We start from the raw sequence: 24,408 nt of genomic DNA, 5'->3' as shown, positions 1-24,408 counted from the left end.
TGAGTCCCACAAGGCCCATGGGGCAAAGTTCTCACTTTCTACTCTCGCAACGCCATGATGGCTGGGGCAGTGACATCACTTCTTGGAGGGAGTCTTGTGTTGTGGACCGGCCGCGGAGTCTGGAGACCTAGGGTTCTAGGCCTGGCTCTGCTATTAACAAGTTGGGTGACCCTGGTCAAGCTGTCCTGCCAATTCAGGACTCGGTTTTCTCATCCATAAATTGGGCCCCCTTTCCTTCCAATGCAACAGTCTCTGATTTCAGGAGTCTGGGTGGCTTAGGCTAGAAAAAGACATTCATTTCATTCCTCTTTTCCTTAAATTGATAGCCTTCCTCCATAAAAAGAATGTCAGCGGCTTCCTGTCTGTCAAAGGCATAATGAGTTCTCTGTTTTACAAGAATTCAGACTCAGGCAAAACAAAGGAAGCTGGGGGCCCATTGGAAGGGCTACCAGCAATCCTGCTGAAAGTTCTTCCCAGACCTTAAAGAAGCAGTTTGAGAGACAAACCCCTCATTTCTTAAGAGGTTAGCTGCCTAGTTAGTTAACTCCTGTGCTGCTGGGTAGCTCATAAAGAGGTTGGGAGTAGGAAGATAGGGGAAAATGGGTCTTTGCAAAACTTGAACTTGGGCCTCTGCACTTCTTTTAAACATTCCCATCTGCCAAGTGGCAGCTTCCTAAATCCTCTATTTCCTACAGAATGAAACCTCATAATGAGGGGTTCGAGTCTTTCCCAAGCAAGCCCTAACTGACCTTTCCCCTATCACTTGTCACCGGCACCCTCGTCTGCTCCCACTCTGAGCTGCTGAAGGCTGCTCCATCCCTCACGCCTCTGCCCCTGCTCATCTTTCTACCTGGACGCTGCTGTAACCAGCTCATTCCTCATGGCCCATCCAAATGACCCCTCCTTGGTGAAGAGACCACTAACCAGGCAGAACAAAGCACCTCTGTTCTCTGTTTCCATGGCTTCTGGAGTAGCTGTTATCCCTTTGCTTTCTCAGCCAAGAAAACTCATCTGATTCCCTCACTGGATCAAAGACCTTGTGTGTCCCCTGCAGCAGAGGGCCTGGTGTGTGAGGGTGACTGTTGGATGCCTCTCTTCTCCAAGTACACCCCCCGAATCTGCCTCACCTCCAAGGACCTAGACTCAGAGGAAATGTGGACTTTGCTGATCTGGAGCTGCGAGCCCCAGATTCCCAACCCTGCGGGAGACTTCCAGGCTCTCCCTTCACAAGTGGGCTGAGTGGTAATGATGGAAACAGTAGGAGAGAATTTCAAAACCACAACTGGCCTAGAAAACCTGGCTAGCCTGATGACCAGGCTAGTCACAGGAGCCCAGGCTCCTGGTCTAAAACAGATGAGGCTAGTCCAGGGGTGTAATTGCTGGGGCTGCAGAACCTGGGTGAGTCTGGAAATACTTCACTGTTCGATGGACTGTTTTCAAAAAATAGTGCATATGAAATGTGTACTTACAGAATATCTGTTTTCCACGAAATCTGCAAAACAAAGGAGAACACGGAGGTGAGCAACACAAAGAGCACGAGTTAGGCTCCGCCCCCACCCCCCCACCCCGCCCCGCGCGCCCAACATCTCAGGAGCCAAGCAAGTGAAGGAAAGAGGGCGGGAGGCGGCGTGGTGTGGGAGACGCCAGACCCTCAAGCTTACTGGGTGCCCAGGTTTACGGCTCCTTTGCCCACAGAGAGCTTCCCCTGGGCCCTGTAGCTCCATGTGACAAGCATATAACGTCCCGGGCAGCTAGTTTAACATTTTAAACAGTTGTTTAAAAATTAATAGCACCTGTTAGTTTAGGGAAAAAAACCTGAAAACTACAGAAAAGTAGAAAGCAGGTAAAAATTATCTCTGGTTCCACTGTTGACTTAAATGTCAACATTTAAGTTGAGCTTCTTTCCAAGTTTTGGCTATTTTAAATAATGCTGCCAATGTCCTCTTTGGGAATAAAGCAATTTCCATATTTCATGCTAGCTTGTCTGTTCCCAGGAGTGGGATCAATGGAGCAGAAAGTACCAACAAGGCCAACGCCCTTGGCATATGTGGGTTCAAGTGCTGTCTGAAGGGCAGGGCCTGGGGAGCCTCCTCTCAGTCATCCGGAGACCACACAGTCTTCCTGCCAGGGTGCACGCCGGCACTGGCTGGACATTCTGAAAATGTCCAGAAGAGAACAGGAGACATTGCGTCGAAGGTGAGTGACCCCCGCCTGCATTAGTTAGAGATGGTTTTCATGGCAAGAGGCAAGAGAGGGCTATGATTTGCCTCCTGGACAGGACCAGGCCCCACTAACAGCAGAGTTTCTGAATGGGGAGTGGCCTACATGTTGGGGCTGATTCCCCAAATAGCCCACTATGGACATGGCTCCGAAGACACAGAAGCCTGGGGAAGGCCCAAGAGGAGATGAGGGTTTGGGGGTTGGTTGCTATTCTTAAAGGTGGTGGAGAGTCATACCCTGTCCCCACTCCCAAATCCTCAGTCTTACTTGAGAGGCAATTCAAGGGGCCTTGGTGCCGCCCAAGCTCAAGCCCAGTCCCTTTGAATCCTGGGCTGTCTCAGGACCCACTGTCATGACGGGAGTCACAATCTTCTGTTTCCTTCTCTAATTTAAAAATATCCTGTTTCCACCAGTCCACTTCCCCCTCAAACCCTGTCTTATCACAGCTCCATTGTGCGTCTCCTCTAGAGGGAACTGGGCCAGGAGTTCCTAAGGGGCCCCCTTCTGTCCTGGCTGGGTCAGAGGTAGGCGTCAAAGGCCAAATGGATGAATCAGCCCGACCAAGAAGTTGAGCCATTGTGTAAACTTCCACACATTGAGTGAGGCTGTGGGCAGCACCCCACCCCCAGCCCAAACCTGACCTGGGAGGACCCAAAGGATCCCATGCTTCCCGTTCCTCCAAAGCCCCAAGGGCTCTGGAATCAGACACAAGAGGGCAAGAGCCTCAGGCTGTGTTTCCTAAAGCAACAGGGACACAGAATACTAAAATTCAAGTATGCTGATAATGCTGATGGAGCACCAAGTTACGCGCACTTGTTTTGTTTCTTTTTGGTACCAGAATCTGGTGGGTAGTATCCATATATTTTTTTTTAATGGAGCAAGTTTTACTGCCTTGCACTCTGAGGTAGGAGATGCCACCCTGGGGGCAGGCTGGCAGTGCCCACTAGGCTAGTTTGCTCTGGGCCTCGCAGGATAGGTGGGGATGGGTCCTCAAGTGCTCTTCTCTCCCTCCCAGAGGGGACATGGCATAGGGCCCCTCTGTTCTTTGGTCCCGTCTCCATGACCAGCCACTCTTGGTATACTGGATTTCTGCTCCCTTAAGAAGTATCCCAGGAGTCTGAATTCCAGGCAAAGAGAAAGCAGAAGAAAGAGGCTGAGTGAGGGAGGTGGGCCCTGCCTGATCCAAAAGACATAGGTTAGTGTCTGGAGCAGGACTTGGCATCTCTCCCCAGAACCACCAGTTGTCAGGTGGGATGTGCCCAGGATACCTCCAAGGTGGGCACAGGGCATCTAGGGAGGAAAACCAGCTCTCGTCTTGGAGGAGTCACAGGAAACGAATTCCTCCAAACCAGAGTTTCTTGACACGGGCACTACTGACATCCTGGGCTGGGTAATTCTCTGTTGTGGGGCTTGTCCTGTGCATTCTAAGGTGTTCAGCAGCAGCCCTGGCCTCTAGCCATTAGATGCAGTAGCACCCCTCCTCCCGCCCCAAATTATGACAACCAAAAATGTCTCCAGACATCGCCAAATGTCTCTTGCATTGAGAACCTCTGCTCTAAACTGTGGAAATCTTATCCTAGACCTTAGTTCTTTCATAGGGAAGAACTTGACTGCATTGCTAATTAATTATAATAAACCGCTTTACTCTCCTGTCTTAAAAACTGGGGTAAATAGATGTCAATCAGTTATACTTTGGATGAACTGCAAACCATTTTATAAAGTACTTTCAGGATAAGCTGGAGCACTGTAAAACCATCAGTCGCCGAATCAGAGTGAAGACACAAACTTCCCCGGCTAGCCAGGAATTCCAGTTCACACAAGGCTCAAGCAGGCTGAGTGAAGCTGACGAGCACGCCACGGACAACCGTGAGCTCACTTACGGAGAGGCTCTCTACCCAGCTACAGTTTAGCTCCTTTAGCTCATGTCACTAGGAGAGCACTAGAGAACAAGGGGGAGGAAAAGAATCAAACCTTTCCTTGAATTAGCTGGCACCAGTCACAGGAGGAAGAGGTGGGGTGGGGGGCGCTTTTGACCCCAGGTCAGCTCACAACCCGGAGCACCAAGCTATGAGCAAACCCTGGGAAGATGCCTCCTCCATCTCGACCAAGAGAACTCAGCTGAGTAACAGATTATCCTGCGCGAAGTCCAAAAGCAAGCGGGTGGGAGTAAATGGGTTCTAGTTAAGGGCTGGGAGAGAAAGGTTCCACACTGGAACCTGGATCACTTTCCTGCAACGCTCACTTCTTAGGATCATCCACGTGCCTGCGTACTGAGGAGCACAAAAACAGACTAATCTTCCCATTTCTGGCAAGCCGTATCATTAACCATAACTAGAGCTACTACTGCTGACAAATCCTAACCTCAGGCAAATAAGTGAAAAGGAAATAAGAACTTTAAAAAAACCCCAAGTGCTAAGCTTGCAGATCTAAATTATGAGGAAATTATCAGCATTCTCTCCATTCCCCTGAGAAAGCTGAAGCTTTAGTGAGGGGCAAAATCTCTTTCTCCACCCGTTCTGGCAGTGTCCCCGGGGCTTGCTCTGTCTTCTCCTGAGGCTGACTTCAATTTGGTCTCTTTCTGATAAAGTCTTCCGAGTTCTGAGAATCCCTCTCCTTCCCTCCCCAACAGGCAGGGAACATGTAGCAAAGAACCATCTAACGGCTGGAAAGTGAAAAACCTCAAAGACAGAGAGGTTTCCTCGCCTCAGACTGAGTTAATTGCTGGGACAGGAAGATGTTAGCTCAGCTGTATGTCAACAAAATAGAACAGCAGCACAGGGAACTCTGCTCAGTATTATGTAACAACCTAAATGGGAAAAGAATTTGAAAACGAATAGATACATGTATATGTCAAAAAAAAAAAAAAAAAAGCCAAAGTAACTCCAATGGGAAAATAAGCTTTAATATCAACATTTTCTAGTATACTACTATATTAGTACTTATATTTTCCTAAAAACGAATATTTCAGGTGTTGGAATAGTTAAGAGTAGAAAACATAACGCCATTTGTGCTTGAGTCACTGTAACAACATATTAATAATGAATTTAAATTTTCCAATAGGAGTTTCCCTGGTGGCGCAGTGGTTAAGAATCCGCCTGCCAATGCAGGGTACACGGGTTCGAGCCCTGGTCCAGGAAGATCCCACATGCTGCAGAGCAACTAAGCCCATGCGCCACAACTACTGAGCCTGCGTACCACAACTGCTGAGCCCACATGCCACAACTTCTGAAGCCCACACGCCTAGAGCCCATGCTCCGCAACCAGAGAAGCCACTGCAATGAGAAGCCCGCGTACCGTAACGAAGACGAGCCCCCACTCGCTGCAACTAGAGAAAGCCCGGGCACAGCAATGAAGACCCAGCACAGCCAAAAAAAATAAAATAAATTTATAAAAAATAATAAAAAAAAGAATCTTCCCGCCAGTGCAGGGGACACAGGTTCGAGCCCTGGTCCGGGAAGATCCCACATGCCGCGGAGCAACTAAGCCCGTGTGCCACAACTACTGAGCCTGTGCTCTAGAGCCCGCGAGCCAAAACCACTGAAGCCCGCATACCTAGAGCCCGTGCTCTGCAACAAGAGAAGCCACCGCAATGAAAAGCCCGTGTGCCGCAACGAGTGGCCCCTGTTCGCCCCAACTAGAGAAAGCCCGCGCGCAGCAATGAAGACCCAACGCAGCCAAAAATAAACAAATAAAATAAATAAATTTATAGAAAAATATTTTTTTCCAATATATTTTCAACTATGAAAAAATACAGAAGAGCAGATGTGCGTGACTGTGGTCAAGATCCAGTGGGAGGTAATGAGTTGGAAGAGATGCCTCCCTCCCTCCTCATTTTACAGAACCCACCTTCCACAACAGCCCTTATCCACTCAAGGGCCACATACATTCCTGAGGAACACTGACATGTCCACCCCGCAGCAGCTCCACTGAGGCCAAGGAAATTTTACTGGGGACTTGTGAGGAAACTGACGTCTGACGGGAGAGCAGTGGGGGTGGGGCCAAGTCTTATAACCTGATGAGGGCAGAGCCAAGACCAACCCCCAGGTCTCCTATTGAGGATGTTTTCCATGAGGTTTGCAGTACAGAAAACCGCCCAGGCTGGCCTCTGGCTGACACGAATGCAGCAGAAACACGGTAACATGGCCCCTGAGATCCAGGACTTAACTCAGATTTGAAGGGCAAACGTGGAGTCAAAGGTGGGCAGAGGATTAGGATTGGCGCCAAGTGACCTGGGGAGTGACTCTTAGAAGGGACCGAGTCCCCACCCACCACAGACATGTTCCAGAGCCTGGGTCTGGAGACACCAAGGCATACACAAATGACCATCCCTTCCAAACGCCAGGACGCTGAGACTCTGAATGTTATGACTGGAAAGCAACTTAAGATCATTCATGCAACCACCTGATCTGACAGATTAAAACAGCTGAACGTAGTCAAGTTCACAGGGACACAAAGTAGAATGGTCGTCGTTGCCAGGGGCTGGGTCTGGGGAATTATCATTTAATGGGTAAGGAGTATCAGTGTGGAAAGACGAAAAAGTTCTGGAGATGGATGGTGGTGATGATCGTACAACAATATGACTGTACTTAGTGTTACTGAAATGTACACGTAAAAATGGTTAAAATGGCAAGTGTTATGTGCTGGGTTGGCCAAGAAGTTCGTTTGGGTTTTTCCATAAGATGTTACGAAAACCCGAATGAACTTTTTGGCCAGCCACAGGTTTTTAAAAAAGAAAAAAAGTGCTGAGCTCAGAGCCTAAAGCCAAGATTGCAAAGACCTGGTGCCTCCCATGGCCTACAAGATCCCCTGACACCCTCTCCAGGGCCCCGCCTGGGGCTACCCAGAGCCCCGCCTGGGGCTGCTCCTTGGAGGCAGGCCTGCCTGTTGCCCTTTTGCTTATCTAGAGGAGCAGTTTTCCTTTGCATCACTCAGGGGAAAAAGGGGGTCTAAGAGCCAGAACTACGCCCTGTGAGCCATTTCCCAAAATAGCCAGCCCTGAAGTGCTGCTGTTGGAAGATGATGGGGAACTGAGAAACTAAGGTGGGGAAGAACAAAAACCTAAGAAGGAAAAGTCAGAGAAGACTCAGCCCTGCGCTCAGCCTGCTCATGGACCAGCCCAGAGACCCTCACCGGGGCCTTTTTTTATTGTGGGTCACACCCTCCCCTCAACACACACACACACACACACACACACACACACACACACACACACACACACACACACACACAGTGTTTCTGGGTACCGGGGCCTTTTTTTATTGTGGGTCACACCCTCCCCTCAACACACACACACACACACACAAACACACACACACACACACACACACACACACACACACAGTGTTTCTGGGTTATCTCTGCCGGCCAATCTGGAGCAATCCCTCCAGGATTGCTGGGGAGTAAGAAAGACTCTACCCCTTCAAACGAGAAGCACAGCAGAACTCAGAGTGGTACAGTCAGAAGGGAACTCAGAGCATCTAGAAAATGGTTCTAAAAGTGTGTCCCCAGACCAGCAGCAGCAGTATGTGGGAATTTATTAGAAATGCAAATTCTCAGCTCATTTAGACCTACTGAATCAGAGGTGGTGCCAGTCTACCTGTATTGTAACCAACCTGGAGAACCCCTGATCCAGATTCGAGCCCATGCCCCTCATTCCACAGAGAAGGTGACCGAGGTCCTGAGAGGCTCCATGACTCACCCAGGGTCACCCAGACCATACCAGGCTGTTACTCTTAACTTCTAAAGTAGACAGAGTTGAATCCTCTAATTAGGCTGATGAAAGTGGAAGCCAGTGGGTTTGGCAACACAGAGGAAACATGAGGCTTGTGAAGCGCGCCACTCTGCAGCCAGGCTCCCTGCACTCCGTCCCTGCTCTGCCACCACTGGCCTTGGGACCAGGACAAGCTATTTGACCTCTGCCCATTTCCCCATCTGTAGAGCAGGAATAATAATAGAGCCTCCATCAACCCTATGATGGTTTTGAGTGGCTGACTGAGGAAAAAAAAGAAAAGAGAAGAGGAATCAAGCAAGGCCTGCAGCCTCCTCCCCTTGGGCAGCAGCTGAGTGGGAAACGCTCAAAAACAGGAACTCCCTTGGCTTCCAGGACACTGGCTTTTGCAGCAGCGACGTGGTTTTGGCTATAAGACCCAGGGCTCCCTCTACCTACCTGGCAGGAGCTGGCTGCCAGATGAAAGACCAGATTATAGAGAGACCCAAGCCCCAACTGACACCTGATGGCCCAGATAGCACAGTGGGAATGCCCTGGCCTGGGAGTCCGGAGCTGCCTCTAGTCTTGCCCTGGGCCAGGCACTAGGGCTCAAGTTCCTCATGCATTTTTTAGCTAAAATGGATTGAATGCTCACTGTATGGTAGGGGTGATACACTGACTGCGTGCTTGGAGTAAATGGCACCATCTCCCCTGGCGCCATCTCATCCCCTTTTCTCATTTAATCCCATCTCCATTTAACAGTTGAAGAAACTGAGTCACAGAGAGGTCAGGCCTCTTGGTCAAAGTTGCACAGTTGTTAAGTGGCAGCACCAGGACAGGGGCTCAGATATCTCGCAGCAAAACAGGGCTCTTTACCACCTCAAATCCCTGCTGGGTTGGGTTCTATGGTGCCTAGGGTCTGTTCCAGCCTGAGGCCAGCGGGAGCAGTCAGGTTCCAATAGCCGGGGGACTGAGGACTCAGGCATCTAGAACCAGCCTGGGGACACTGAGAGAACCCACTTGAACAGCTACCCTAAAGCAGAGTAGAAAACCAGAATATGCCACCCCAAAACATGCCACTTTGGCATAAGGGTTATTTTGAGCTAGAGGCAAATGAGAATCAACGGATGCAGAAGGAAGCCTTCCGGGAACTTCCCTCACCCCACTCTACCGAGTTACTCTCACTGCTTTTTTCTTGTTAATATGTCTCTTTTCAGGCTAATTTGCAGGGTCCCTAACACAAGCCCTTTGGAATCCACACTGGGCATGGCCTTCACCAACTGTATGGGGCCTCCAGGGGTGGCCTCAGGTGGCCACAGACCCCAGGCCTCCTGTAGCCGGGGTTCCCTGTGGCCTCCACACTTCACCAGCTTCCCTTCCCCAAAACCAAAGGCAGCTCAATGATCAGGAGCATGGAATCCAGCTCTGGGGTGGGCCAGTCCTGGTGTACTAACCCTAACCGTGGGGAACTGTTTTAAGCCCTCTTTGCCTCAGTATCCTCATCTGAAAAATGGGATTTATTGTGGAGGATTGAAAGAGATAATGTAATATAGACCACTTAGCACAAACAGTAAGTGCTTAATAAACATGAGTTTTTGCATAACCAAAGCAACTGAAAGCAAGCCATCTCAGGGACCATCCACGAGGAAAGCAAAGGGGGCATTTTTACACAATTACCCATCAGGACCAACCTTGAACCTGATCTGAGCTTCAGCTTTCTGTTACACTGGAAGAACAGAGGAAGCCTGTTTCTAAATTTGTGTTTTGCTAGCTCTGAATAGACTGAGACTGCAAAATGAGATACTGAAGCCAAAAATTCCCCAGGAAATGGTTTTCAAATATCATTCAGTCAGTGTCAAGTTCTCCATGGGGCTGAGTTTCTGCTCTACCCATGAAAATACCACTTTTAAAAAGATTAATTAAGGGGTGATTCCTAGTTCAGATAACAAGTAGGCTCTTCAGGTAAGACAGTGCTTCTCAAATATTGGTAGCATCAGAAATACATGGGACCAGGACTTCCCTGGTGGCTCAGTGGATAAGACTCCGTGCTCCCAATGCAGGGGGCCCAGGTTCGATCCCTGGTCAGGGAACGAGATCCCACACGCATGCCGCAACTAAGAGTTCGGATGCCACAACTAAGGAGCCCGTGTGCTGCAACTAAGGAGCCCACAGGCCGCAACTAAGACCTGGCACAACCAAAATAAATAAATAAATATTAAAAAAAAAAAAAAGAAAAGAAAAGAAATACATGGGACCTTGTTGGAGTTCAGATTCTGGAGATTCTGACCCTGTGAGTCTGGTTTGGGCCTGAGATCATTGCTACCTGTCTGTGGACCACCCTTGGGGTATCCAGGCTTTATCAAAGTTTTCCAGCCTGTTTTAATAATTCCCTTTCAAAGAATCCACTTAAGTAGAGGTTTGTTGTACAAAGCAAGATGTCTGCATAGTGACTATTTTCCCCCTGGAATGTTTATGCCCTTTGGGTTGTGACTTATTTTCAGAATTTGAAAGTAGTCTTTGTGTGAAAACAGACTCAGATACAGGGGACAAACTGTTGGTGCCAGAAGGGAGGAGGATGGGGGATGGGCGAAATAGGTGTAGGGAATTAGGAGGTAACAAACCTACAGTTATATAAAACAATAAGTCATGGGGATATAATATATCACACAAGGTATATGGCTAATAATATTGTAATAACTCTGTATGGGGACAGATGGTTACTAGACTTATCGTGGTGATCATTTCACAATGTATGCAAACGCCAAACCACTACGTAGAACACTTGAAGCTTACATAATATTGTACATCGACTTGATTTCAATTAAAAAAAAAGATAAAAAAATAAAAGTGGTCTTTGTGGATTTCATTTCGTGAGACTGGAAGAGAATAATTACACAGAAAATGAGACTGCTGGGAGCATCCCCAGTTCCGTGTCTGTTCAGTCCCAGGGAATCTCTCCATGAGGAAGCAGTGGAAATGGGAAATGAAGTGGGGTCTGGGCTGAAGTCAAAGGAAGCGGAAGCAGATCCATACACCCTTCCCCAAAGTCAGCTCACAGAAAGGCCGAAGCTACTGAACGTCTTCAAAGCAAAGCACTGACTTTGCCTAAGACCTTCGGGAGCCCCAGTGCACCAGGGCCCGGCTGAGGAGCAGGTGAGGCCCCTGGCTGGCACCTGAGAACAGGCAGGGCCACGCTGCTTCTCTTGGGGTCAGGAGTGCCCGGAACGCTGCTGGGCATCTCATGAGCACACAGGGGCACCAGGACACGCTTTGGTCCACCTGGCCGTTAGTTGGGTGTGAAGGTATAAGGTTCTGTTTGCCTGGCATGCAGTCGGCACTCAATAAGTGTTCATCGACTAAATAAATAGGACACGTCACCTGTGGCCACTTTTTAAGGGTGGTGGGGAAGAGAGGGTTAACAACTCTGGTACAACTCTGGCACCCTTTCTGGCCGCCTTGGCTCCTTCTTTCCCCTGCCCACTCCCAAGACCCCATGCATGAGATTGCGGGAAGTGCCCTCCCCCCAACCCCTGGCTGGGGGAGCTAGGGGGCCCTCACTCACCGGGGTCAGCTTTCCGGATTTCACTGTACACCGTCTCCGTGCCCTTTGTTCCCAGACCTGGAAAGGGACCAAGCACAGGTCAACAACTGCCTCTGGGCACCAGGTCAGCTCACTGCTGAAGCAGGAAAATGTCGGAGGCTCCCAGGCAAGGCTATACCCCACTACCCACCCCACGAGTGCCCATCTCCAGGAGCCGCTGGAATCCCTGTCACTACTGAGCCCGGGCCATTTCCCGCCTTTAGAAGATCATGGTCTCTCCAGCATCACTCTCAGCCTGGAAGTTTGAGGCCAACAGGCCACTGTGGGACCCCTGGACCTAGAGGGTGCACGTAGAGGTACCCCCAGCACAGACCTGTAGCCTCCAGCTCAGCGGCCCCATCCCTCTTCCTCTGCCACTGTGTCCCTCTGTCCAGCTGCTCTGCCAGCCCCTCCCAGGAGGCTGGGTTAGGGTCTCCCAATCACCCAAGGTCTGGGTTAGAGCCTGGGTATCATCTGTGACTCTAAGGATAAGCTGGGACCCACTTACAACTCTAGACAACTGGGCTGGTTGATTTCAAATGTTAACAAGCCCGGCCTCATTGCAGATTGATTGAATTGGTCCAGGGTGGGCCCTGGTGTTGGTGTTTTTAAGAGCTTCCCAGGGGGTTCTAATATGCAGACAGGGTTCAGATCCTCTGGTCTGGACCCTTTCTGAACAGCAGACAAGATGACCCACTTAGGGTGTGGATTACACCCAGAGGAGACTCAGTGGTTTGGGAGACAAAGAGCCCCCGTACAGCCATCTGTTTAAGCTGACGTACACATACAGGTTGTGTATACACACACGTACACACACTCATGGTGCGTCTACATGCACTTACACACACAGACCCTCAGGATGGAGCCCGCCACTTCCCTCTCACCTGCACAAAGGACCAGGAAGCCTTATTGTAGAAAGGTGCCTGATGCCGTGTGGCCAGCATTCTCCCTCTATCAATTGGGAAACGGAACCCCAGACTGGGTGATGCTTCCTGCCGCCATGGTCAGTGCCACGTGGATGTCGTTTTCCTCAGTGGCAGATGGCCAGGGCACGTACACAGACTCTAACTACACCAAGATATCCTCGACTCACCAGGCTCCCCTCTCTCACGCCCTGATCCTGCACACACTCCTCCGCTGTCTGCACCGCCCTTTTGCTTTGCCCCGTTCCTCCTCATCCTCCAAGCCCCAGGACAAGCTTCGCTCTTGCACTTGGTGGCACATACCCTCACACACCTACATACTCCCTTACACACTCCCCCCTTCCCTGTGCCCTGGGCAGTTACGTGGGCTCCCACAGCACTTTGGGGACACTTGCCCACGACACACTGACACGACTTGTCCCCAGGACCGTCTCCCCTGGTGGACCCCACGCTCCTCTAGGGCAGTGCCTTGGGTCTTGTGCTCCTCCCGATCCCAGACTTTGCACAGCTACCTGGAGGCACCTATAAAGGTTTGATGGGACAGTGAAGACAACAGTCAACGTCCCTGCGGGTGTCTCTGTCTCAGACTCCCAACCTTCAGGAAGGTCTCGTCATGATCAGCCTGATCTCTGAGGTTTTAGGTCTTAGGATTAAAATCACGGTCATTCATCACACACGAAATGGTCGTGGTTCCTATGTCATGACCTAAATGGCAGGAGAAAGCTTGGGTGGCAGTTCAGATAGAGAGCTGCACTGGGGCACTTGGGGTGCCAGGACCTTGCAGAAGGCATCGTAGTGACTCCCCCCAGGGCACCAGATAGCAGTTGGTACTCAGCAGAGTGGCTGAGATACCAGGCACCCCCTGCTGGGACACCTGCCTTTCTCTAAGAGGACAGCAGAGATGCCCTCACCACTCTCCACTCTCCACGGCACCAGATCTGAGGGTGTAGAAGGAAGCTCCAGCAACTCCCCTATCTACTGGGGGTTCTACCGCATCACTAAGGGAGTCTTTGCTCAATGTCAGGCATGGGCAAGTCACTCGTTCAACATGGTCCTAACACCTACTGTGTGCTGGGCACTGTGGAAGAGGAAAAGGTGACCGGGGACCTGGTTCCAGCTTTCGGAAGCTCCGGGCTCTGGGGCGGATGGTACGCAAACAATGCTGTGATAAACGCTCTAGGACACTGCACACCAGGAGCAGTGGGGGCCCTGCCAGCTCATCCTCCTTCACAGTGGGAGCCGGGGGCGTTGGGGAGGGAATGGAGGGGAGGGAATGGGCGGCCAAGCCTGGGGCTCTGGACACCCTTGGGAACTCCACCGCCCCCAGGCACATAATGGGTGGCCGGCAGACCTCTGGTCACCTTGGGGACGCTCTGACACCCTCTGGACCCAAGGAGCTGCACTCAACTCCCTTTCACCTCATAACTCTGTGTATCAGCCAGGGCAGCAGGATGGTTTCACTTCTTGGTTGAGTTGCCAGATCTGCAGCTGGCCCGGCAGTTTCCCCCACTGCCCTCCTGGCTCCGCCCGGCCAGGGGGACGGGGTTTGCAGCTCACTGAGAGTGCCCCTCCTCCCGCTGCTCCGAGGCAGCAGCTGTCTGCTAATGACTAAACCAGGCCAGCAGGCTGTTTGTCTCTGCTGTCAGGGATGTTTCCGGATGGGCTTTGTTTTGGCTTCTGTTTTTCTCTGTTAACAGAGAAAGAGATGGCTTCAACGTCATGGGGTTTTCCCAGCAATTAGTCTCAGAGCAAACATGCAGCAAACCGGGATTTAACGAGTTCCTTCCCACCCCTCCTCCACCTCCAAGTGACCACTTGGTCAGCTGCCAGCCACGGTTAGAGCTGGACATGGTCCCCATTCCTTCCTCCATCCCATCTGTAGAGGACGGAGGCCTTGAGGACAGGGAGCTGGGTTGGCCAAGATCAGGTCAAGTTGACTCACCACTGGCCTTGAACCCACAAAGTCTTGCCCTCACCTAGTAATGCCCCACTCCCCACCCATGAGAAAACAGGGGGACAGCATCCTGGGCCAGGCCGCTCTCCCCAACTGTCCCTTAGCTGCCAAAGAGGCTGGGTCCAGAAAACAACTTGAATCCTCTAGAAACTCTCCATTTCCATCCAAGTGACTTTCATTCCAGCTCTGCCGAGGCCCCTGCAGCCCACTCAGCACCTTTGTGCAAACCGGGGAAAGGTGACCCAGCTGGTTACAACCCTGCAGGTACAGAGCTTGGCAAGCAAAGCACCCCTGCTTCGCCTGGTCCCAGGGGTTCTCTTTTCCCTTCAACCGCTCCCCACCTTCAAGCAAGAAAAAGAAAACCAGACACTGCTAACGTGGAAACATCCCCACAGGAATGGAAAACGGATGCTTTTCCAAGGACAAAACCTTGCTTCCTTCTTCCTGCTTCAGTTTCCTTCAATCCAAAGCCTTCCAGGCCTCACGTACAGCCCTCATAACTCCACCTCGCCCGGGCCCAGCCGGCAGCAGGGTAAGGGTGGGGCCTGGCCCTCTGGGACAAGTATCAGAACCATGAGGCCAGAACCCAGGGCAATCGCTCTCTGCTTGAGCACAGTGGGGCATGGAGGACAGCGGGGTTTCCCACACACGTTCAGCCCTGCCCTCTTGTTGTGGTTCCCCTTTCCTTCCAAGTCTGAAGCCCCCTTAGCAGGAAGTAAGCTGTTACCTGTGGGACGGCACCCACGATGCATGGTGATGGAGGGGCTCAGGCTGGACCAGGGAAGGCCGGCGAGGAGCGCCCTAAAGTCCCATCGGCCAGAGCCCACCCACGCTTGGTTCTGAGCACCAGACCCCTGCGCTCTCTCCTCCTGGGCTCTCAAATTTAACCCAACCGAACCAGGCTCCCCGTGAGCCTGTGCCTCCCAATCGCAGGCATCACGACCATCCATGCGGTTGTTTGGTCAAGAAACACGTAGTCAGTCATTCTGTCTCCCACAACCTGGCCACGAATTTTCATCCAGTACTGCGGTCTGCCTGTAACATATATCCAGAATCTATCCACTGCCAGCACTTTGGCTCCATCCTCCTCCCCTCTTGCCTGGTTTCCATTTCTGTTCCCTTTAATCCATCCTCCACACCAGCCACAAGGATCGTTTTTAAAAGAAGGAAGTTGGAACTTGTCACTTTGCTGCTTAAAGGCTTCCAAAGGCCCCCAGTCCACTGAGACTAGAACAAAAAGAGAACCCCAGCAGCCCTGCAGTCCGTGGCCCCAGCCTGGTCCTCCCAGCTTCATCTGCCTTCACTCCCTGTCGCCCTCTCTGCAGAAGGACCAGAAAGAGTCATTTAAGGATTCTTTAAGGTCTCCTTTCAGGTCTTTAAATGAGCCAAGCTCTAGGCCACCACCCACTGTCCTGCCACCCCTCACACAGGCCTTCTGGGACCACCCAGCCAGAAAAGGCATCACCTTTCAGGCCTTCCATCACACCCCACTCTTCCTGCAAGCTCTGACTCTAACCTGATACTATCTGCTCATCGGTTCCTTGTTTTCCTGACTCCCTCAGGGGCTACACCTCCGCGAGAAGGGGACCACATATGTACCTTTGCTGCTTGCACTGGGGCTGGTCCATCATGGGCCCCTAATTTGCTAACCCAACAAGCAAATCACTTTACTGTGAAGTAAAGAGGAAGAGAACTTCTGGCCGGCCGTGGCCCCCACCCCTGCCCCGACCAGTCTAGACTTGGAACTGCGACGCCCTGTGTAGTGGTGCAGATCAGGCAGTACCAACTGCAGGGGCCATGCTGACTGCAGACTACGGGCATGGTGGCCCTGTTGTGCAGCACCCAGCCCCAGGGGCTACAGGGGACGGCCCTGCCTGGAAGGTTCCATGGACACATCGGCGGACATGGTACCTGGAACCGTGCTAAGCAAGGGAAGAAGGAAGGAACCCCAAACTCCTTCCAGATCATGGAGCAAGAGGTGACAAGAGAACGCCATCACCACGTGGCTCTGGCTGAGGCTACACAGGCACGGTCTGCAAAGCAGCCCCGGGCCTGCAAGGCTGAGTGGACGCAGCTTGGCCTCAGCCTCAGCAGGAAGGGGGATGCACAGCAACAGCCCTAACGAGCTTCCCAGCAGGGCAGGAAGGCTCGGGTGGCTGCTTCCTTTGTGTGGCAGCCTCTGGGGGAGCTAAGGAGGTTTGGGAGGATGTGCATCTTTTTTTGTGTGTGGTGCCCGAAGCAGCTGAGATTGACGTTCTAGTGCTTGCTGTGGACTGACCCACCCTGAGTCAGTCTCCCCATTGCAGGACCAGAGCTAGGGGCCTTCTCCAGGCCAGTGTGCCCAAGAGAACCACACACATAAAAACAAAGCCTGAAGCATAATGATGGTGCCACTGTTTACATGCAGAGGGAGTCTGTGCTTTCAAAAGCCTTTACCCAATTGTCCCTTTAAATAGCCAAGCCCTTTCATCCCCTTGCACATTTCATTTATACAAGCTCAGTCTGCAAGCAACTTTTTAAGGAAGGTGCTGGATTGGGGCAAGGGGGCTACCTCTGGAAGGATTCCCAAACACCCAGGAGTGAGGCTGCCTGCTAAGAGTCTCTCAACAGACCCATTTCTTAGCACTTAGTAATTGCTCAATAAAACGCAGCCATCATTAGTCATATGATAAATAATAATTAATGAAATTTTACACCTCCAAACCTGGGTGGGTGTCACTGCTCCTGCCTTGGGCATGTCCAGCCCGTCTGTCTGCTGACCACCTCCCTTCTGAGTCATGAGGGTGACTAGATTCTTGTCCGGGGGCCACAGCACAGCCCACCCTGGCATCTACACTCAATCAGACAGTAAAACGTGGGGAATCCCTTGAGTGATGGTGTTACCTCTGTGAGGCTCAGGGGCGGTCACTTCCACTTCAGTGTACTCCACGTCCAAGGTCAGAGGCTCTGCTCGAAAGAACCACAGCAGCCTGCAGTTAGACAGAGTCTCCTTGGGGGGTCTCAGACCACACTAGAGATTTCTATTCAAGTGATCGAAGAAGTCTGTATTTTAACAGGGAAGCTGGATGCAGGCTTAACTCCATTCTAAGTGGGCGAGAAAACTCAGGCTGGGAGAGGTAGTGAGGAGGCCTGCACTCCCGGGATGTGGAAGGACCCTCCGGCTCAGGTCCTGTTGTTACCACAGTGTGAGGACTCGTAAAGCTCATTAGATACAGAAAACAGACGGCATCGGCCACGGCAGTTAACTATAGAAGCCTTCTCCATGGCCACAGGCACAGAATGCTTTCTCCAAGATGGAAAGGATCTCAGGAAATGGGGAACGGGGTCCCCAGCCTCAAACTGCTTTGAGAGTATGAGGCATATGCATAGGAGATCAAGTTACACCCAAAATGGAACTTCCTGATTCAGAATGGGCTACTAAATAAGTCAGGAGGATCTCCCTTCTCTTGGATAGTAGAGGCACAGGTGTTTTTTAATGTAGCATTACTGCAAATCATCATGTTGTACACTTTAAACTTACACAAGGTTATATGTCGAGTATATCTCAATAAAGCTGGCAAAGAAAAGTGTTAAGAGGCTGGGGTGGGAAGAAGTACGCAGGGTACTTTAAAGGTAGTGGAAATGTTCTTTTTTTTTTTTTTTTAAAGGATGATGGGTATGCAGTTATTTATTGAATTGCTATTGTTTATATTTTATACATAACTTATAAATATTATTTTGTATCTACTAAATGTTTAATAAAAATGAAAAATACATGAGAAAAAACAAAAAAATGAAAAATACACTATAAAAAATAAAATAAAATAGCACTGATGCTTATTTTTAAGACAAGTAACGAGACACGAGACAGCATCTTTGGAGAAAGCAATAGCCATCTCCATTTAAGAGAGATGAGGAAATATCCACAGGTCTTAACAGCTTTTGTTCTTTTCCTAGGGGTCTTTTATATAAAAGCAAAGGTTTCTAATTTTTAAAAAGTTAGATAGATAATTACCTTTATTTTCATTTAATGGCTTCATTGCATGGTTTCCAACATCTTCATTGTAACCTAGTTGAAAAATAACAGGATGAGTGACAATGGAATTCCTAGTTTTCTACATAAATTTTAGAAAACTCAGTGCCACTAACAAAAGGAGTCAAGCCCAAATTCTTCAGTGTAGTTGGCAACCAGCAGTGTATCTGGGGTCCGAATACCCTCCTGGTGGCCCTGGGTCCCATCCAACCCACTTCCTGGTCTCTTTCTAAAACCGGTATGATGCCCACCATCGCATGGGAGGGACACGGCTATTTATGAGTTGTTCAAAATTCAGAATTGTTCACTAGACGCAAGCTCAGAAGAAATTAAGCTTAATTCTAGAAGGGGCGAGCCAGTGACCACAAACATGAAGGATACTAGTGGACCAGTATCCTTCAGCTGGAGAATTGGATCCATGAGAACATGGTTTAAAGATATTGCAATACCTCCAGGCTGCCACCTGGGCAGGAGCAAAAATTTCTTGATCTTTTTTATCAAGTTGTTCTTTATTAAAAAGAATTCTTACAAGTGTTACAAATACTACTCCTGAAGAACACATGGTTTTCCATTCCATTCCATTATGTATTTACAAATTACTATTGTGATTACTAACATACATTTATAAACTGAAATAATCCATGCAGAGAAAATATTATAAGAATTGGAGTATTTCTTGAATTTTGGAAATTTGGGAGGAAATTCTATTTTAATATAAGTCTTTATCAGCATTTAATTTAGAATATCATATCTTTGTTCTTATGTATAAATACAAATTACCAACAGAACCCACTTTATACCACAAAGAGGTATTTTCTCTATAGCACTGGATTACTTTTTGCTAAATATTCACCAAACTTTTCTGAATGTAGTTTCTTCAATGACATATTTGCTCTTTTCTCTTTATTGGCACATTACTCTTATTACGACAAATGTTTTATTTTACTTTTTAAAAAGTTTATGATTCAATACTATAGGAATTGCTCATTTCTCAAAAGATTTCTCAGGGATGCCCTGTAAAAGGTGTATTCTAAAAAGTTTTTATTTTGTGCGACGCTGTTACAGAATTAGAAAAGAACATCAGTGTTTAATTCCCAAAACTGTCTGGGACAGAACTTTTTGTGTGATGTAATCATGGCCCCCTCTGGGAAACAGACAACACCCCTGCTAAAAGGTCTGAACAATTTTCTCACAGACCTAATGGGATTAAGAACAGCCGGGGTTGGCTCCCCACCCTATTGAGCTGACTTTCAAGCTTGTGATAAACCTCATAACCAGTTATTCCTTTATTGTACCAGTCTTTTTTTTTTTTTTTTTTTTAATGCCTCTACCAACAGTGAGATCTTTAAATTGGTTTCCCACTGGGGCAAGTTTGAAATGAGACTGCCTTGTGTTTGCAATAAATAATTCCACCTGAGAAGATGTTTTACCAATGCCTTCATTTGATAGCTGGTCTCTCTCTTACAAATGAAGAATGGTTTCACTTGCACAGCGTCCAGTGTGTGAAGAGAACCCACGTGGGTGTCCACAGCATTATAATTATTCTCCACCTTTCATTCCTTGGGATATTTAGAAGGTGGTGAAATTAGAGCACAATGTTCTGCCTTTCTTCTTAAGCTTTTGTTTTGCTTGTTAGCTCACCACCCAATGCCTGATTAGATTAAGGGTCCCAGCTTGAAGCCAGAGTTTCCCTTCCAACCTCACCCCACCGCCCATAGATTCTGCTTCTCAGAGGGACAGGAGAGTGTAGAGCAAGTTGGGAAAAACTCTTAACAACTGCACAAAACCATGACGATACCATAATGTCTGTTGGCTTCAGTATTGGGATCTGACAACGTCTTCTCATTGTTGGAGTTCAGAAGTGGTGCTGCTGGCCTTAAATTGAAATTTAAAAAGGAAAAAGAAATAACGTTTTTTTGGCTCTAACTCCAAACCAACAAAATAATCAAGGAAAGAGCATGAGAAAACCAGGAAGAGTTTTCTGAAGTGCAGAAAGTTTTACTCTCTCACTTGGAACTAATGCTTTCTTCAGCTCTACGATTATTTGACAAAAACCTTTTTGCTGTTGAAATAAGCGTCCGGGCCAAAGGGCGTACAGACATGAGGAGTCCTTTATGAAGTGAATCCCATGTCAGGAGGGGATTCCTCATCCTGTGCTATTGTTTCTTTCAGGAACAGAACGATAGTTTCCATGCTTTGGGATTTTAGATCTCAAGAACAGTAAAAATAGTACAACCATTTTTAAGGCAACTCTATTTTGCCAAGTAAGTAAAAAATTTTTTAATTCCATCTATCATTATAATTTCATAAGGAAAAGTGTAGACAGGACATGACCTCAGAATAAAGCCATTCCTTCCCGTGAAGGACAGTTGGCAACCTTCCACTGAGACACAGACACACACACACACACACACACACACACCCCTACACCGCTCACACCCAAGGTCCTAATTTTTCTGAGTTTGCCAAGAACCATTGAAAACTTCCTAATGACAGGAATCCCTCCAGACAAGTCTATCCACACCCACAGGACAGCCACCCCTCTTTCAAGTACACTGACCTGGACATCTCCACCGGCATCTGCTTGGCTTTGAAAGACAAAGACAAGAACCAAAGTCAGTATAAAGAGCCCACAACCATATCAGACAGGAACACTCATTTCAACCATATTTGACTTGTTTGAAGATTGAATACCCATAAAAAGAGAGAACAGAAAACCAAATATATTCGCACTTTTTAAAAAAGGAAAACAAACAAATAAACGAAGCAGGTCTTCTCTTGGTCTTATACCAAGAGATTTCACATCACGTTCTCCGAAATTTGACATTTCGACTGTTTTAGCCAGAAGCAACTTCCCTTCATGGAATGTGATGGAGAGGAAGACAACAGCACAGGAACCAGAGGAGCCAGATGAATGGGCAACTATCTCTTTGCTTCAAGACCATCCCCCAAAGTAAAGGCTTAATCAATCCCCGTGCTTTTAATTCCAAACTGGCCTGAGGCCAAGGCCAGACTCAGCCTTAGGACTGTTTTCCCAGGGGGGGCTGCCCCTTTCCCGCTTTAGGAAAAAATCCTCCTCATCCCATCTGTCTCCTCCCATCCCAGGCAGCAGCACCAACAGGGATAAGCAACCTGCCTTATCCCCAAAAAAATTTTTGCAGACTTTACTGGTGCTGTGCCCTTTTCCTTGCACCTTGCTTAACTGACTCTGATTCCTGAGTGCCCATGAGTAATCCTGGCTTCCCTCCACACGTGGCTAACCCCAAGCACAGGGTAGAAATCATGGCACAACCAAAAGATTAACTGGGAGGCATTCAGCGTGTGTGGGTGTCTCCACTCATGCCCAACTCTACCAACTGTAGGACTCGATGTCGCCAAATCCACACGAAGGGCTGCTTCTGACCACATGTAGATGCAACTTCCCCCCAAATTCATCTTTTCTGGGGAGCCCAACTGAGAAAGCAACTGCTTTCACTTTTGCCTACCTAAATCCAGGGGCAGTAAAATCTCCACACCCACCAAAGCCAAAATCTTTGGTTATCAAGGTGACACCCCAGGAGGAAAACAGCTGTCGTCAGGCACATGTCCTCGACCCTCACTGGAGCAGAGCACGAGCCTCCCGTGAGGCTGAAACCCCTCACATCCGTGGCGGGTTCCCTGGCAGGGCAGCCTGTCAGAATGGAATGAAAGGACTGTGCTCACCCTTGGCTTTCTTCAGAAAATAGCATCTGGCCCCAAGTATCAAGGTGGTAATGATCACTCCGATGACAACCACTGCAATAAGTCCTTTCTTCCAGGGGGCAAGATAGACTGGAAGTGCAAAAACATTTTAAATATATCAGTTTTTCCTCTGCCAGCAAGAAATAATATCAGCCCTAAGCAGCAAATAAGACTGATTTTTTGTATCCTTGTAACTGATGTCTTTCACTGAGCATCTACCTCTGAGGGACTCTGTGCTCATAGGAGGGGCAGAAATAGTTGTTTCTGCTATAAAACGAGTCAGTGATGGTCTGAAAGGACCATAGGACTGAAGGAGACTCTTCTTAGGGTGTCTGTTCACCCTTCCTCGTTCTCCATAAATCACCCTCTGCCTATATAGGTGGGCTCCTCTAACCATGTCTGTTCTGCATGACCCACTCCTCTTGACCACAGGTGGTCCATGGGCTCACATTTGACCCAAGCTGGTGTCTCTCCACCATGAATTTGTAATTAGGACTGTGTGAAATACTTCTAATTCCTTATAATAATCAATTCCTCTTTTATACTTGAGTGGATTGTTATTACCTGAAACCAAAGAGCCTGGTGAATGTGTTGGTCCCTTAACCCCCAGTAAAATGCGTTAAACTTCCACCCATTTCCTCTTACAAGTGCTTTCTAGCCTTGCCCTTGGAGCTCACACGACATTTTGCCGTTGAGACCTCGACTCACCTCTGACTGTCAGGGTGTTGCTTTGGAGGACATTTTTGGAGAGATTGGCTCTGTTGGAGGCCGTGCAGTAATACTGTCCCTCCTGCTCCTTGCTAGCCTTCGGCTTGTGCCAAATGGCCTGGGTGTCATTCAAGGTGACTTGGTAGAAGGGTTTGCCCTCCTTTTCTCTGTAAAACTTGTATGTGATGGGACTAGATCCTTCATTCACGGAGCATCGAAGCACAATGGGCTTCCCAGACTCCACCTCCTCACTCAACAGGATAGAGAGCTTGACTTCATCCACCGGGGCTGGAAAGCAGGAAAGGGATTAGCACTGAGAAGTGGGGAAGAGGAAGAACATGACACGGCCACTGGTCAAGACCAGCTATCTGTGACTGTGACTCAGACTTGGACTTTGCCTTTTATTCAAGTCACTTGTGTTATCCCACATTCTTCACAGTTCTTCCCCCGATTAGCCCGGAAGGGCAGCAATGGACACCTCCTGCCCTCACATATTGATTAGACACAGGATGCTAGGGACACCTCCCTTCACTTACCACCTCAAGTATTACTGACCACTTAGCTTAACTATACGATTAACTTCTGTGTTCTACTAGGGTCTGTTCTGGGTGAGTTTGTGTGTGAGACTGTGTGTAAGTGTGTGAGTGACAGTGCGTGTTTGTGTCTGCATCTGTATGTGATTTCTCTCCCTCTGCTTACAAAGATGCATGGCACTTCCAGATCTTACGAGCAAATAACCTTGACGCACTGCCTTCTTGAGCTCTTGTCCTGTTTCTCTCCTCCTTTGAATGATCTAAACCAATTGCCTTCATGTCCTCATTTCCCACTTTCTTGTTAGCCTGGAAACCTGACTTCTATCTCTCTGCTTCTGAAACTGCCCTATATCTCTGGTTTTGAAGAAACTCAAAGATGACCTGACCCCTGACTAACTCATCCCTGAGTTCCCTGCAGGTCCAATCCATGGTAGATGTTCTTCCCATCTTCCCATCCTTGGCCTCCCTACAGCTCTCGCCTGTCACCCAGCCCTTCCTTTGGAACTCAGCTTTCCCTGGGCTTCTGTGAAGCCTCACACTCTGATTCTCTTACCTCCTCGCCTGCCGCTCCCTCTTTATCAATTTTTCTTCCGTTTGTCCCTTAAATGTGGACTTTCTGCAAAATTCAATCCTCAGTTTGCTGTCTCCATTCTCGTCTTTGGTGATTTCATCTACATTGTAGCTTCTATTTGCAAATTTAACACATAAACTTATGGCATTTAATGCCTAGATATATAGCTCTAGTCCAGGTTGCTCCCCTGAATTCCAAGTCTTGACTTTTACCTGCACATTTCCACTGAGAAGCCCTGCCAGCCTCTCATTCCCAGCAGATCCAAGAAGAACTCATCTACCTCCTATAGACAGACCCTTTCACTCCATGTTCAACCATTAAAATTCTGACCCTAAACTGTCTTCCCAAGTATGTTCCTGCTAGTGTCAGAATGAACCGATCGGCAGACCGGCATCTGATTTATGAATCACCCTCTTGTGAGCGCAGGGCGTGGCCAGACCATGGAGCTGCTGATCCAGCGAAAGGGAGCACCAGGCCTGG

The 24,408-nt window shown here is 48.9% G+C and overlaps 1 protein-coding gene across 2 annotated transcripts in view; it reads right to left on the bottom strand.

The window, feature by feature from the left end:
• PECAM1 (platelet and endothelial cell adhesion molecule 1) overlaps positions 1 to 24,408 on the bottom strand; it is a 53,950-nt gene that overhangs the window by 4,365 nt on the left and 25,177 nt on the right. For both annotated transcript variants that reach the window (XM_068530370.1, XM_068530369.1), the window contains 8 exons: positions 22,825 to 23,112; positions 22,099 to 22,206; positions 20,957 to 20,984; positions 20,195 to 20,271; positions 18,379 to 18,432; positions 17,268 to 17,330; positions 11,490 to 11,546; positions 1,470 to 1,492 (listed from right to left, as the gene is read on the bottom strand). In XM_068530370.1, coding sequence (XP_068386471.1) covers positions 1,470 to 1,492; positions 11,490 to 11,546; positions 17,268 to 17,330; positions 18,379 to 18,432; positions 20,195 to 20,271; positions 20,957 to 20,984; positions 22,099 to 22,206; positions 22,825 to 23,112 — 698 coding nt within the window. The remainder of the gene's footprint in view (positions 1 to 1,469; positions 1,493 to 11,489; positions 11,547 to 17,267; positions 17,331 to 18,378; positions 18,433 to 20,194; positions 20,272 to 20,956; positions 20,985 to 22,098; positions 22,207 to 22,824; positions 23,113 to 24,408) is intronic.

This window comes from Eschrichtius robustus, chromosome 20 (genome assembly GCF_028021215.1).
Source record: "Eschrichtius robustus isolate mEscRob2 chromosome 20, mEscRob2.pri, whole genome shotgun sequence".
Classification (NCBI taxonomy): Eukaryota; Metazoa; Chordata; class Mammalia; order Artiodactyla; family Eschrichtiidae; genus Eschrichtius; species Eschrichtius robustus.
This window is presented reverse-complemented; position numbering and strand designations above follow the sequence as displayed.